The sequence below is a fragment of the Myxine glutinosa genome, chromosome 11 (assembly GCF_964187855.1).
Source record: "Myxine glutinosa chromosome 11, kmMyxGlut1.1, whole genome shotgun sequence".
Classification (NCBI taxonomy): domain Eukaryota; kingdom Metazoa; phylum Chordata; class Myxini; order Myxiniformes; family Myxinidae; genus Myxine; species Myxine glutinosa.
In genome coordinates, this window is record NC_136271.1 from 88816796 (window position 1) to 88832801 (window position 16006).

The 16006-nt window shown below is 46.1% G+C and overlaps 1 protein-coding gene across 3 annotated transcripts in view; it reads left to right on the forward strand.

Annotated features, from left to right (window-relative positions):
- LOC137437113 (protein EFR3 homolog B) overlaps positions 1-16006 on the forward strand; it is a 206575-nt gene that overhangs the window by 152048 nt on the left and 38521 nt on the right. For all 3 annotated transcript variants that reach the window (XR_013624995.1, XM_068131509.2, XM_068131505.2), the window contains exon 15: positions 52-216. Coding sequence is in view for 2 of the 3 variants with exons in the window: in XM_068131509.2 (XP_067987610.2) it covers positions 52-216 (165 nt within the window). In the remaining variant the exon portion in view is untranslated. The remainder of the gene's footprint in view (positions 1-51; positions 217-16006) is intronic.

A 16006-nucleotide genomic window follows, 5' to 3' on the forward strand; every position in this document is an offset into this window, starting at 1 on the left:
CTATTGTACCTTGTTCAAAATGTAAAATTATGGATGTTTTTTTTTTCATAGCATGGACAGCAGATCTACCGCCAACTGTATCAGAGTTGTAATCAAGAGGACAAGGACAGGCGCCACTTCAATGCACTTTACAAGACTCTGGTTCTGCTTGCATTGGAACTCAGCAGTGAGGAAAGCGTGCTGGTCGATCTCCTTCGTTTAGCCCTGGCCATGCAGGTACACAGCCATTTGTGTCTGGCTTCCTTCCTTGCCTATTCCCAACCTTTCTATTCATCTGAAGAGAATACTACTGCAAGTATAGTGCACTTTCTCAGGAATTTCGGCAGCAATCTGCAATAGGGTGGCGGCTTGACCAGAGTAAATTCTCGACGATGAAAATGCTGATATTAACCGGGCGTGTGCGTCCCTGATGGCCCCAGATAGTGCATGTGAATGGCAGCAACGTATATCCTTTTTTTTCTCTCAAACTACTTGGTGGTTTAAGTATTGTAGCATTTGTTACATATTTATGGGAATGTATGTGAATTCCTATTCAGGTCTTTGCTTATCAATGTGTAGTCGATTAAGGGTTGTTGTGGTTGGAGGGTCAGGAGCCCTTCTGGAAAAAGAGACCGGAAACGGAAGAAGAAAGACACGAGGGAGAGAAGCGACGAGGATTCTTCTTCCTCGCCCCGCTCCGACGAGAGGTGGGATCGATATTGAGCCGTGTGGAAAAGCGGCGTTCCCGAGCCCGTCTGGCGAGAGGAGTTACCGGGACGGATACCTGCCCGGTGGACACGTCAAGCAGCCGTGGGGCCGTGCACCGACCCAGCGTCTGGCACCGTTCGCGGCACCGTCTACAAAGACACGTACGGGTCGCACGTTGGGGCCTAACACGCATTGCAAGCGGCGTGTGGCTTTTGCCTGCTGTACAGTACCCGCTTCGCGTGGCCAAGAGGGGGCTGCAACCTTGGTTCCCGGTACGATACATGCCCGGTGGAACAACGTCCACCCGGGGTTCGTTCAACCGCCCGAGTGCGGCGAAGCCGACCATCATCTTGGTCAGGAGGGGCCCAGAGACATTGTGAGGGACAGAGACCAAAGGGGGTCGTGAGTACAAAAGGGGACACACGTATGTAAGATGGCCATCTTAATCATCTAGGGGATTGATTGTTGAGTGTGAATTGTGGATGGTGGATTGCTCGGGGAATATATCCTTGATTGTATCATTGAAATTGTATGGTATTATTACCATTGAAATATATCATTGAAAATCAGTTTTCTCTTGGGTGGAATTCATAGGGATTGCTTTGCGAAAGCGCATATATAATACCACTTTCTGGCGAAGTTCCTCTCACGGTCCGGGGGTCACCGAGACCAGGTAGTCACCGAGGGGACCACGTAACACATTTGCTAAACCAGGACATTAGATGCTCAAAAATGTTTGCACATTTAAATTCACCATACGCTTGGTAAGCTAGTCGCAACCATAATGGAGGTTTGTGACATTGTTTTTTTATTTACATCTTTACAAGATCGACATTCAGGAAAGAGTGAGTTACGGAGGGTATGCACTGATAGTTGGGTCGCGGGGCAACAGTTGGAAAGAATAAGCAAAGGAACGAATGAACAGGAAAAGACCACACACACACACACACACACACACACACACACACACACACACACACACACACACACACACACACACACACACACACGCGCGCGCGAAATGATGGTTTGTGACCCTTCGCCGAAATGATGGGCGAAGGTCAACAATATCGCCCCCTGCAGGCACTGACAAAGTCAGCAATTCCTATTGGGGGGGAGGGGGCATATGAAAGAGCTTAAGCTTCCCCAACGGGCTCAGCAGCAGAGCCCTGGTACCTGTTCAAAATGGGAATAGATTTAGTTTTGATCTCCTGAGATGATTCGGCTAATTAACTACAAATAATCTGGAAAAATTCCTATGTTTCTCAACACGCGCCATGTTAAGGTGCATAGAACATTTTAATAGGTCCTTCCATGACATGGTATTCCTATTACAAAATAAATAACAAAAACAATGATAACATTGTAACAAGGCATTTATTAATCTTACTGTATTTCACCAAATGTCCGTCTGTCCGTTCGAAGGTACCGCAAAAACGGCTCAACCGATCGCAACGATATTTTGGGTGGGTATTCCTGGAACCCCTGGGAGTAAAATAGGCTATATTGTTTTTCCAATTTTTCCAAGTTTTCCAAATTTCCAATTTTCCAGTTTTTCCAAACACGATGGAATAGTATTTACTGATATGAACTGTGATGTGGCTTTTGTTGAAATTCTGCAAATACTGTTTAGATTTTGATGGCAATTATGAACCTGCCGCGAATGCGGAAGTGGACAGATGACGGCAATGCGCAGGTTTGATAATATCCAAATACAACCGTCATTCAATCGTAATGTTCAATCATTAAACGTTAATAGTGTTAATCGTTTTGTTAAAGTATCAACTGATGATTGGAATTGAGTGAATACAATTACGATTTTGAATTCGTAATTGTATTCACCCAACTGTACGGAACTTCACATCAGGATTTAAATATTTGTCTATGTCACGAATGTTGTTAAAAGTTTATTTTTTATATTAATGTTATTTCATTTGTGATTGAAGTTATGCTGTTTGGAATGAAAAAATAGATATCGAGTTCAAGTGAATGACGACATGCCGTGACGGTTTCTACTTTCTAAACGTGAATTCATGGATCGCCATATGCAGATTCGCCATTGACTAGATATGGAACAAACGTACCCGTTTGTTTGCCAACGGGTACGTTTTTCATGGAAGTCCTTCACGAACTTGCTGTCCATGTCTGACGTGTGACTGAAGGTGCTACAGGAATGTGGAATTTATTTGCTTCATGCTTTAGCATTCGCGGTTTCTGCATTGTCTGTTTGCTTCTGGCCTCCCACCCGTGCATAGCACGGGTACCTCACTAGTACGAATAATATCAACAACAATAATAACAAGTCAGGAGACGACGATGGTTCACGAGCGAGCGGTATTCAATGACAAAGGACGGACTATAACCGAAACAGGCCCAGACAGGCCAGTTCCGGAAATGTCAAAACGAAGGTTACTGGCCTTGAAATGAGATAGAAAATAATGTATAATCAGTTATGAGGTTAGTTAGCTACACAATACCGAAAATTCGGTGAAAAATGAAATGAAAAAATAAATAAATGAATAAATAAATAAACAAGAAAACGTCATGTGTAGCACGATACTTGCAAAATACGCCCTCCCCCAAAAGTTTACCATTGATACAGCAAATTGTCCATTTCATGAAGATTAAAATTTACAATCTTGATCAAAGCTCGGGTCAACAGGATGAAAAGTGACGATTTTTCAGATGAAAAATGATGATTTTGGAAGGTTGACCTTGAGTTGACCTTTGACCTTTTGACCTCAAAAATAGTTAGTTTCCCTATTTAGTGACTCAATGTGCAAATGCTGTTCAATTTTCAAGTCAATTCGATGAAAATAGAGGATTTTAGAAATTTTGCCTATGTTGACCTTTTGGCCTAAGTTGACTTCAAGAATACTTGGTGGTTGAATTCAGTGACCAGATATGCGAGTCCTCTTCAAATTTCAAGTCAATTGGATAATAATTGAGGATTTTAGAAATTTGGCCTATGTTGACCATTTGGCCTATGTTGACCTCAAAAATACTTGGTGGTTGAATTCAGTGACGAGATATGCAAGTGGTCTTCAAATTTCAAGTCAATCGGATGAAAATTAGGGATTTTAGAAATTTAGCAAATTTGGTGACCTTTGGCCTATGTTGACCTTTTGACCTATTGACCCCAAAACAATAGGCTTCTGGCTTTTGACCAACTCTACCATTTGGGGAAGTTTGGTGAAGATCGGTTGAAAATTGTGACCTGTAGGCCGGTGACAAACAAACAAACAAACAAGAAAACGTCATGCGTAGCACGATACTTGCAAAATACGCCCTCCCCCAAAAGTTTACCATTGATACAGCAAATTGTCCATTTCATGAAGATTTAAATTTACAATCTTGATCAAAGCTCGGGTCAACAGGATGAAAAGTGACGATTTTAGAAATTTGCCCCATGTTGACCTTTTGGCCTATGTTGACCTCAAGAACACTTGGTGGTTGAAGTCAGTGATCAGATATGCAAGTCCTCTTCAAATTTCAAGTCAATTGGATGAAAATTGAGGATTTTAGAAATTTGGCCTATGTTGACCATTTGGCCTATGTTGACCTCAAAAATACTTGGTGGTTGAATTCAGTGACCAGATATGCAAGTGGTCTTCAAATTTCAAGTCAATTGGATGAAAATTGAGGATTTTAGAAATTTGGCCTATGTTGACCTTTTGGCCTAAGTTGACTTCAAGAATACTTGGTGGTTGAATTCAGTGACCAGATATACAAGTCCTCTTCAAATTTCAAGTCAATTGGATGAAAATTGAGGATTTTAGAAATTTGGCCTATGTTGACCTTTTGGCCTATGTTCACCTAAAATATAATTTGTGGTTGAATTCAGTGACCAGATGTGCAAGTCCTCTCCAAATTTCAAGTCAATTGGATGAAAATTGAGGATTTTTAGAAATTTGGCGATGTTGACCATTTGGCCTATGTTGACCTCAAAAATTCTTGGTGGTTGAATTCAATGACCAGATATGCAAGTGGTCTTCAAATTTCAAGTCAATCGGATGAAAATTGAGGATTTTAGAAATTTAGCAAAGTTGGTGACCTTTGGCCTATGTTGACCTTTTGACCTATTGACCCCAAAAACAATAGGCTTCTCGCATTTGACCAACTCTACTACTTGGTGAAGTTTGGTGAAGATTGGTTGAAAATTGTGACCTGTAGGCCGGTGACAAACAAACAAACAAACAAGAAAACGTCTTGCGTAGCACGATACTTGCAAAATACGCCCTCCCCCAAAAGTTTTCAATGTGACATGATGGCCTATGGTGACCTCAAAAATACTTGGTGGTTGAATTCAGTGACCAGATATGCAAGTCCTCTTCAAATTTCATGTCAATTGGATGAAAATTGAGGATTTTAGAAATTTGGCCTATGTTGACCTTTTGGCCTATGTTGACCTCAAAGATACTTGGTGGTTGAATTCACTGACCAGATATGCAAGTCCTCTTCAAATTTCAAGTCAATTGGATGAAAATTGAGGATTTTAGAAATTTGGCCTATGTTGACCTTTTGACCTATGTTCACCTAAAATATAATTTGTGGTTGAATTCAGTGACGAGATATGCAAGTCCTTTTCAAATTTCAAGTCAATTGGATGAAAATTGAGGATTTTAGAAATTTGGCCTATGTTGACCATTTGGCCTATGTTGACCTCAAGAATACTTGGTGGTTGAATTCAATGCAAGTCCTCTCCAAATTTCAAGTCAATTGGATGAAAATTGAGGATTTTAGAAATTTGGCCTATGTTGACCATTTGGCCTATGTTGACCTCAAAAATTCTTGGTGGTTGAATTCAATGACCAGATATGCAAGTGGTCTTCAAATTTCAAGTCAATCGGATGAAAATTGAGGATTTTAGAAATTTAGCAAAGTTGGTGACCTTTGGCCTATGTTGACCTTTTGACCTATTGACCCCAAAACAATAGGCTTCTGGCATTTGACCAACTCTACCACTTGGTGAAGTTTGGTTGAAAATTGTGACCTGTAGGCCGGTGACAAACAAACAAACAAGAAAACCTAACTGAATGCTGAATGAAAAAGCTGAATGCCTCAACTCTGTGTTTGCCTCTAAATCTTGTGTCCCAAACCCATCCCTCTCTGTACCCACCATACCCAGTCGTACCCTGCTGCTCCTGGACTCCGTGTCCTTTCCTCCTGACAAGGTGGAAAAGTTTCTGTCAACCCTCGACTCTGATTCTGCAACTGGACCCGACGGCATCAGCCCACGGGTCCTAAAATCCTGCTCTGCTGCTCTATCTCACCCTCTCTCTGTTCTCTTCACCCTCTCTTTTGCTCAAGGTCAACTGCCATCTGCTTGGAAATCAGCCAACATCACCGCTTTGCACAAAAAAGGTGCAAAAACAGATCCTAGCAACTACAGACCAATCAGCCTTCTCCCAATTATCAGCAAAGTCATGGAATCCATCATTGCTTCGGATATGAAATCTTTCCTCTTCTCCAATGGCTTGATCTCTGATCATCAATTTGGTTTCAGACCAGGTCACTCTACTCTGGACATGCTGCTTCTGCTGTCTCAACAATGGATGGAGGTCCTCAATGCCAAACAGGAAATTAGAGCCGTCTCCCTCGACATATCACGTGCCTTCGACACGGTCTGGCACCCCGCTCTGCTCACCAAACTCTCCTCCTTTGGTATCCATGGAAATCTCCACGCATGGCTGGCGGACTTCCTCTCTAGTCGTCGTCAACGTGTGGCCCTGAATGGGTTGCTCTCATCTCCTCTTCCTGTTCAGGCTGGAGTTCCCCAAGGCAGTGTTCTGGGCCCCGTGCTTTTTCTGGTCTTCATCAATGATCTCTCTGACTCTCTCGAAAATCCTCTCTATCTCTTTGCTGATGACTCCACTCTCTGCCGCTCCATTCCTCTTCCCTCAGATCGGCAGTCTGCTGCCTCCTCACTCTCTGAAGACCTGGACAAAATCACAGACTGGTCAAACAAGTGGAACATGTCTTTCAATCCTGACAAATCTCACACTCTTACTATGTCTCTCCGAAAAGATCGACTGGACAACCCTCCCATCTACTTTCTCAACAATCCTCTCCAAGAAGTTCTGTCGCTCAAGATTTTGGGTCTCACTATCTGCCATGATCTTTCTTGGGAAAACCACATTTCCAAGCTGGCCTCCAAAGCCAGTCGCCGACTGGGCATCCTCCGTCGTGCGAAGTCCTTCCTCGGCACACCTGAGCTCCTCACCACATACAAGGCTTTCATCCGCAGCTCAATGGAATACTGTTCTCCCCTATGGGCCGGTGCTCCTGCCTCACACCAAGCTCGGCTTCACGCTGTTGAAACCAAAGCTTTCAGAATTATTGGAATCTCCCGCGATGAAGCTATCTCTGAGGGCCTTTCACTCACTCACCGCAGGCAGGTAGGTGGTCTTTCTGTCTTCTACCGACTCCTCTCCGGCCTTGCACCCCCAGCTCTCTCTGTGCTCTGTCCCCCAAATATTCCTACAGGTCGCACAAGATCTGCCAGCAACCCTCTGATGGTTAAACTGCCGAAATCTCGGCTCTCTGCTCACCTTCACTCTTTCATGCCTCTTTTCTCCCGCCTCTGGAACAAACTCCCTCACTCCCTTCAATCCCACTCCTCCCTCCAGGTCTTTAAAACAGCTGTTCACCACCATCTCTTATCTTCCCCCATCCAAAACCTTGATCTTTTCTACCCCCGCTAATTCACCCCATATCCACCTTGTTTGAAATTCCAACTTCTTTCCTGGAAGTCCTGGCAGTGTCCATATGTTTTATACCTCTCCCACCGCCCCCTTCCCACGCCCCCCTCCCAAAGCCCTCGCCCTCTCTCAGATCTCTCGATGTCTCCATGTCTCTCGGTCCCTGCTCTCAAATGTTGTGTTTGTGTCCTTCCCCCTCTCTCCCCATCTTGTCTACCGCTCCCTATGTTATATGTTTTATGTGTCGGTTTGTCTTTCTGTGTGATTAATGTTCGCTCTTTCACGAGCCTCGATCTTGTATACAAAAAAAAAAAAAAAAAAAAAAAAAAAACGTCATGCGTAGCACGATACTTGCAAAATACGCCCTCCCCCAAAAGTTTTCAATGTGACATGATGGCCTATGGTGACCTCAAAAATACTTGGTGGTTGAATTCAGTGACCAGATATGCAAGTCCTCTTCAAATTTCATGTCAATTGGATGAAAATTGAGGATTTTAGAAATTTGGCCTATGTTGACCTTTTGGCCTATGTTGACCTCAAAGATACTTGGTGGTTGAATTCAGTGACCAGATATGCAAGTCCTCTTCAAATTTCAAGTCAATTGGATGAAAATTGAGGATTTTATAAAGTTGGCCTATGTTGACCTTTTGACCTATGTTCACCTAAAATATAATTTGTGGTTGAATTCAGTGACGAGATATGCAAGTCCTTTTCAAATTTCAAGTCAATTGGATGAAAATTGAGGATTTTCGAAATTTGGCCTATGTTGACCATTTGGCCTATGTTGACCTCAAAAATTCTTGGTGGTTGAATTCAATGCAAGTCCTCTCCAAATTTCAAGTCAATTGGATGAAAATTGAGGATTTTAGAAATTTGGCCTATGTTGACCATTTGGCCTATGTTGACCTCAAAAATTCTTGGTGGTTGAATTCAGTGACCAGATATGCAAGTGGTCTTCAAATTTCAAGTCAATCGGATGAAAATTGAGGATTTTAGGAATTTAGCAAAGTTGGTGACCTTTGGCCTATGTTGACCTTTTGACCTATTGACCCCAAAACAATAGGCTTCTGGCATTTGACCAACTCTACCACTTGGTGAAGTTTGGTTGAAAATTGTGACCTGTAGGCCGGTGACAAACAAACAAACAAACAAACAGATAGACAGTCACAAACACAACCGACCAATATACTTGAAAAATCTTCGATTTTGCAAGTAACAAGAAAACGTCATGTGTAGCACGATACTTGCAAAATCCGCCCTCCCCCAAAAGTTTTCCAATGATACATGATGGCCTATGTTGACCTTTTGGCCTATGGTGACCTCAAAAATACTTGGTGGTTGAATTCAGTAACCAGATATGCAAGTCCTCTTCAAATTTCACATAAATTAGATGAAAATTTAGGATTTTAGAAATGTGGCCTATGTTGACCTTCCGATGTTGACCTCAAATATACTACGTGGTTGAATTCAGTGACGAGATATGCAAGTCCTCTTCAAATTTCAAGTCAATCGGATGAAAATTGAGGATTTTAGAAATTTGGCCTATGTTGACCATTTGGCCTATGTTGACCTTTTGGCCTATGTTGACCTCAAAAATACTTGGTGGTTGAATTCAATGCAAGTCCTCTCCAAATTTCAAGTCAATTGGATGAAAATTGAGGATTTTAGAAATTTGGCCTATGTTGACCTTTTGGCCTATGTTGACCTCAAAGGTACTTGGTGGTTGAATTCAGTGACCAGATATGCAAGTCCTCTTCAAATTTCAAGTCAATTGGATGAAAATTGAGGATTTTAGAAATTTGGCCTATGTTGACCTTTTGGCCTATGTTCACCTAAAATATAATTTGTGGTTGAATTCAGTGACCAGATATGCAAGTCCTTTTCAAATTTCAAGTCAATTGGATGAAATTTGAGGATTTTAGAAATTTGGCCTATGTTGACCATTTGGCCTATGTTGACCTCAAGCATACTTGGTGTTTGAATTCAGTGACCAGATGTGCAAGTCCTCTCCAAATTTCAAGTCAATTGGATGAAAATTGAGGATTTTAGAAATTTGGCCTATGTTGACCATTTGGCCTATGTTGACCTCAAAAATTATTGGTGGTTGAATTCAATGACCAGATATGCAAGTGGTCTTCAAAGTTCAAGTCAATCGGATGAAAATTGAGGATTTTAGAAATTTAGCAAAGTTGGTGACCTTTGGCCTATGTTGACCTTTTGACCTATTGACCCCAAAAACAATAGGCTTCTGGCATTTGACCAACTCTACCACTTGGTGAAGTTTGGTTGAAAATTGTGACCTGTAGGCCGGTGACAAACAAACAAACAAGCAAACAAACAAGCAAACAAACAAACAGATAGAGTCACAAACACAACCGACCAATATACTTGAAAAATCTTCGATTTTGCAAGTAATAAATGAAACATCGAGGTCCATGGGGCTCGACACATGACATTGGCCTAGCCAAATATCGAAACCCCTGTCAGATTCCACCAAACCCCTCGGAGAAGATGTAGCTTGAACTCGATTAGCCCCTAAAAAGACAACTTTTACAGGCGTGGCTCCGCCCACAATGGGCGCAATACGCCCACTCTTGGCAGGACACAACTAGATCATGATATTGTTACGGACACGACTTATTGAGATGTTATGCTGGGCCGAGCGGAATGGCCGCCGTGTTCGCACAAGTTACCCGATTACACTCGAACGTTGGCCGAATCGCGCTATGCTAAATCAATGAAGGAAAGGACACAACGGCTGGGTTAAATGACACGACACCAGGGGTACAGTTCTCAAGACCTCCGGAGGAGGATATAATATGGGATATGCAGAACGTTTAGATTACACGGACAAGAGGTACAGCACAGGAAGGTGGGCACTTAAACACGGTCTTATCTTATACCCGACAGACCACAGACAAACGGGACAAGACTGACTCACACAGGGATTGATGGCAGGGGAGGGCAGGCAGTCGATGGCTCAAGGTGCACCTTGGCTCAGGGGCAGAATCGACCCGGTCCGGTCCAAAGAGGTGGGAGGTATCCAGCGCTTGGAGGTGGCGACTTCTCTCTCCAAGCTGGGGGCGCATCTGACGTCACCTCCGGTAAGTGGCTGCGTATATCCAGCGGGGAGTGACACGCCCTCGGCTCGTTAGCTCCGCCCCAGATGAAATCGGTCCGCCGCTTCTTATTGGGTGCGGGGGGGGGTTACCGGGCTCCGCCCTTGACGAGGAGCTGACAGTCAGCCCCTGTGTGGTAACGCCGTCGGAGCACATGGGCAATGGCGGCTAACCAAGCCGGAGTGAGGACGCACACTCCCCGCGCCGTCGTCGCGCTGCCCCCCGCTGTTGTTGTAGTTGTTGTTTCATGGGGAAGAGATGCGGGGAGGTATTGGGAGGTCCTAAACTTACTAATGGTGCCATACAATCACATTCTGGTGCAACGAAGAGTCAGAATTAATGGAAACGAGTCCTTAACTGACATAGACTAAGAATAACTAGCAAGATGTCCTATAGTTGTCTACGTGAGATGCGGTGAACCTGGGCACGACATTTAATGGGGGAAAAAGGGGAAGGTCGGGGCTACAGAGTGTTGTTTACAGACAATGGGACTAGGGAATGGGGGGTTGGGGATAGTTGGGGAGTATTGGGGAAATAGGGGAATATTTACAAGCGGATATGGATGGAGGCCAAATCCCATATCCGCAACATTGCACCCTTCTCTACCTCGGGGCGGCCCGACCCGATAAATTTTTACCTACTTTAGTGTGGCACTCAGATGTAGTTCCCTCTACTATTAACTCTACCCTGAGTGCGACAGTTTTACAGATGTTCACAAATGAGTAAATATGTCCCCCTGCGACGTTGCACCCTTCTCCTCACAGAAACACACCCACAGGATAACCGAATCGCGGAAAGAATTCTCAAACTAAACATACAGCCGGTAGGGAGCATTATTTACATAAGACTACACTGATATTTACACTACGATCCAGGACCTGTTTTTGGAGGAACACATGCAGATGTTATGCATAGAGAGAGCACGCATGCCAGCATCGATACACCAACCCACGAGTGCTCTGTGGCCCTACGGCCTTTAATAATGTGCAGAGCACCCCATCCAAGCACCAAAAGCACCACCCCATAACACAGTCAGCACCATCCGGTGCACCAATAAAGTGTTCGATAGTCACCGGTGGTGTCGCAGCCGGCCGATGTTCTGCCGCTGGTCTTGCCTTCATGTGGTGCACTTGGCCTTCTGGCTTCTTTCAAAAATAAAGAAAGGCGCCAATCGCGTCCATTTCTGTATTGTGGCCGTCAGGGGGCCAACTAAAAGTGGTTCACCTGTATGGCATAGGTGCCACGTTGACCCATAGGTCCATCCATGGGTGGTGCTTGCCCGCAAGAGAACTGCGGTCCATGGTGGGCGGCCATAAAAATTGCGGTCCATATGGTGTATCGATCCCGGCAGCAAGCAGCGAAAGTGCAGGCCCACAACTGCGGAGCCAGCACCTCTCTCTCCTCTCTCTCTGCCCCAAAGCCAGATCCTCGGAGGTGGGAGACAAAAGAAGAAGACAAGTGAGTAAGGTGGTAAGGGCGCAAAAGTGCACGCAATATAAGGTAATGCACACTGGGGGCACATGGGAACCAGGTGAGACAGGTACGTTCCTACTGTACGCCCCTCCCCCCACCAGGTAACCTACATTGCCCCTCCCTTACCCCTTACTGTATCCACAAAACACAACACTACCCATAAACATCTACTTTACAAATCAACAACCGTCCCTACTGTCTTCCCCGTTCCTCCCATAAACCAAATTCGTCTTCTCTCCCTCCTAACCAATCAAATTTGCCATTTCCAACTCTCATCACAATTTGCCATCTCCAACTTAACATCAAAATTCGCCATCACCAATTCATCATCAGTCCCTCCTAAGGAGGGAGAGATGGAATCACCCCTATGTCTCATCCACGTCGTGATGCGTCTCACCAATCCACACAGCAATTCTCATTTCCTGCACACAGAACAAAGAAAACACAGGTGTGGAGTCATCATCACCACAGGTAAGTGGCTGCGTATGGTGCGACAGGTTCATCAATCCTAACTATTTCCTAAATGACTTTAACAACTTTACATTACCCGGGGTCTTTCTCCTGCCAAACCATTGGCCCTCTTACACTATGGGTTCTAAAAACCAATTCCCATTGACCAAACTGTGGTGCTTTTCAATTTGGGGTCTCACTCCCCCGATTCATCTCCCGGTGCCCTCGCACAATTTCTGGGCCGCGACGTGTAGCTCTCCCCGCAGGTCTACCCACCTGCACACCTCCACCACTGCAGTTGCCTCCGAGCTTACCTGCTCCTTACCCTAACCTAACTACCTGGGGAAGGCCCTCTGGCGCTCTCCCCACTCGGTGCCCTCTTTGGCACTGGGCTACCCGGGTCCGTCCTCCGGATCCTCGGGCCCCACTGACACTAACGGCTCCCAGAGCCCACCTGCGGCCTCACCTGGCCGACATCCTCACAGTGGTGGAGTGCCCAACCAACTACACACACTAACAGGCTACACGCCCAGCCATTTCCACAACACTAATGCACCCATCCACAATACCATTCTGTCACCCGCACCACAGATGCCAATATCCAACCACAATTTACCTATACCCTCTACCTAACACTTACACTACCCGCCCCGGGTACTCGTGAAAGGGGTCCACTCTTCCCCCATCCACACCTTCGCACCATGCACACCACTCCGTACCACTTACTCCAACTCTCTCCACACACCTGTACTTGCACACCTGTGCTCTCATTCTTGGTGCCGCCTGCACCCTTCTCTCCCCAAGCGCATTCGCGCTGATCCACAACACTCACTACTCACACACTGCTCCACACACCTGTCCAGTTGCACACCTGTGCAATCACACCTGTTCAATTCTCAACCACACGGCATCATCTCATCTAACTACTCCCCTCTGAAACTTGCGCTTCCCAGTCGTCCCTTTAAACTATTGCGCTCCCTCGTCATTATCATCCACACTAATCTACCTGCGTCCCCACTACAGGTATCAGTCACTAACTAATCTTAACGTCACCTAATGTCATCTTCGCTAGATCCCTAACAATATAACCTAACCCACCCGGGCTAGTTTTCACTGCCATCAACCCCATAAACTATAGCGCATTTGCCCCACATGGGAAGGGTGGCAGGGATGCCACCCTTACCCACCGGGCCCATCGCTCACTACCAATTTTGCACATCAAATTTCAACAAATCAAAAATTTGCCAATCACTACCCATCATCTGCCAATCATTACTGCCAATCCTTTGCCAATCATCAAATTTTGTTTTTCTCTAATTTTGGGTCCAAAACACTAACCTCATCACACAGTCTACTCACTAATGCCTCTCGGTGCGCCAATTTACTTCTAAAGCTCGGCTGCGTACAGCCAAGCCATGAATGCGGGTTGTTCTGTGCCAGCGGCTGGATGCGTCCCGCATTCGGTGCAGGGAAGGAGGTTTACCCGGGCCGAGGTCCCACGCACCATCTCGGCACGGAGCCATCCCATGGCCCGATCTCGACCTGCCGGAATGCCTCAACAACAAGTGGTCGCCAGGACGACCCTTCCTATCGGGCTGCCCGCTCCGCCTAGTGGAGCACGGACGCGGCCGTTCAAAGCGAGGCCCGGCACGCACCGAGGGCCCGATTCGGCTATAAGTCGCTCTAACCGCTAAACCGGTTACCGTCGATGCTTCACCTGGACGCTTACATGCATACGCTACCCCTTGCTTGCTCATACCTTTCCTTACACACCCAGGTACCCTCATTCCGCTCAACGACTTGGTCACACACCTGACCACCGAACACCTTGGCACACATTCGTCGCTCGCACACCTCACCAACACACCTCTTCGCGCCCCCTCCTCGGTCACCTCCTCTGTGACAATCACAGGTGTGCTCTCACCCGCACACCCAACCACGTGCCTCACTACCAATTCCAGCGTGCATTCCCACTCACGCTCTACCATTCCAGGTGTGCATCCTTTCTCACCTGTCACAACCAACTCACGCTCCGTGTCACTCTTACTACTCTCACCTCCACTCTTGACAGCGCACTCACCCTTACTCTTGACAGCGCACTCTTTCCTCATGCACCCGTCCGTTACACACCTTTCTCGCGCACACTCTTGCGCACACTCTCCCGTCACACCCTCTGTAACACTTACCACACCGCGCTTCCATGTGCTCCCTCGCACACGCGCTACGACCGACTCACTCTCGCCAGCACCCTCACTCCTTGGCACGCACTTTTTCCTCACACACCCCAGAGTCGGACTTTCTCGCACACCTCCTTTTTCGCACACCAGACCTGTCACACACTTCACCCACGGCCTCTCACGAACACCCGGGTCCATCTCGACCCCCAAGCTCATTAAATCACCTGGCGCGTCATACGCACGACCATATTGGTCACCACTTACACCGGGTCCTCTTCCTCTTCGCTTCTCCTCCATCACCTGCGAATCCCTCATCCGGTTAATGAGCACATCATCACGATCCAAACACAGACTTTGGACCAATTCTTTTATTTCCTCTTTTATCTCTTTCTTATCCCCTCTCCGTCGCTTCTTAATTTCGCTCACCCCTTCTTCCACTTCTTCTAATTTCTGCTTCACCTCTTTTATTTCCCGGTACGTCTCCTCAAGTTCGTCCTCTAAGGCTACCTTGACCGTTTCTATGTGCGTCCTCACCTGCCGGTCCTTCGTCTCCATTACCTCTACCACCTCGTCCAACCTCGCTGTCAGTCCCTCACGTACCATCTGACATTCCCTCTTCGTCGCTATCAAGTCGTCTTTTAGTTCTTTCTGTGTCGCTTTTAACCCTCCTAATACCGCAGTGTTCCTTTGAACCTGCTCCGTTAGTCCTTTTTGTCCCTCCGTCAGCTGTTCCACCTCCTGCGTCAGGTCCTCTATGCCCCCTTGTAATTTTACAGTCCCCTTTCTCACCTCCTTCTCCATGTGCTCCTTACAGTGCCTCACCTCCTCGCGCACTCCTCCGACCTCCTCACTCACTCCTCTTCTGATCTCTTCTCCCATCACTTGCATCTCCTGCCCAGATGCCACCCTCATCTGCTCCATTTCCTCCCTGTGAGCATCCAGTTTAGTTTCTACCCCCATTCTGACCCCCTCTATCTGCTGCCCCATTTGTTTAACTTCCCTTTCCGCTTGGTCCCTCATGTCCCTCAATTTGCCTTCCATCCTGTTTTCTAACCCCTCTAACCCCTTTTGCATCCCTTCCATTTGATTCTCTTGAGCGGCCATTCTGTTTTCTACCCCCATTAACCCATTTTTCACCTCTTTTATCCCGTTGTCTAACCCCTCAAAATTATTGTCTAACTTCCCAAATTTCTTGTCTAACTCCTCAAAATTATTGTCGAACTTCCCAAATCTCTTGTCTAACTCCTCACTGGTACCCCTCGCTTCGTCCCTCATTACCCCCATTTGGCCCTCCAATCGCTCACCCTGAGCTACCATCCGGTTCCCCATTACCCCCATTTGGTTTCCCAACCGCTCACTATCAGCCCTCATTCCCACAATTTGGTCTCCCATTTGTTCC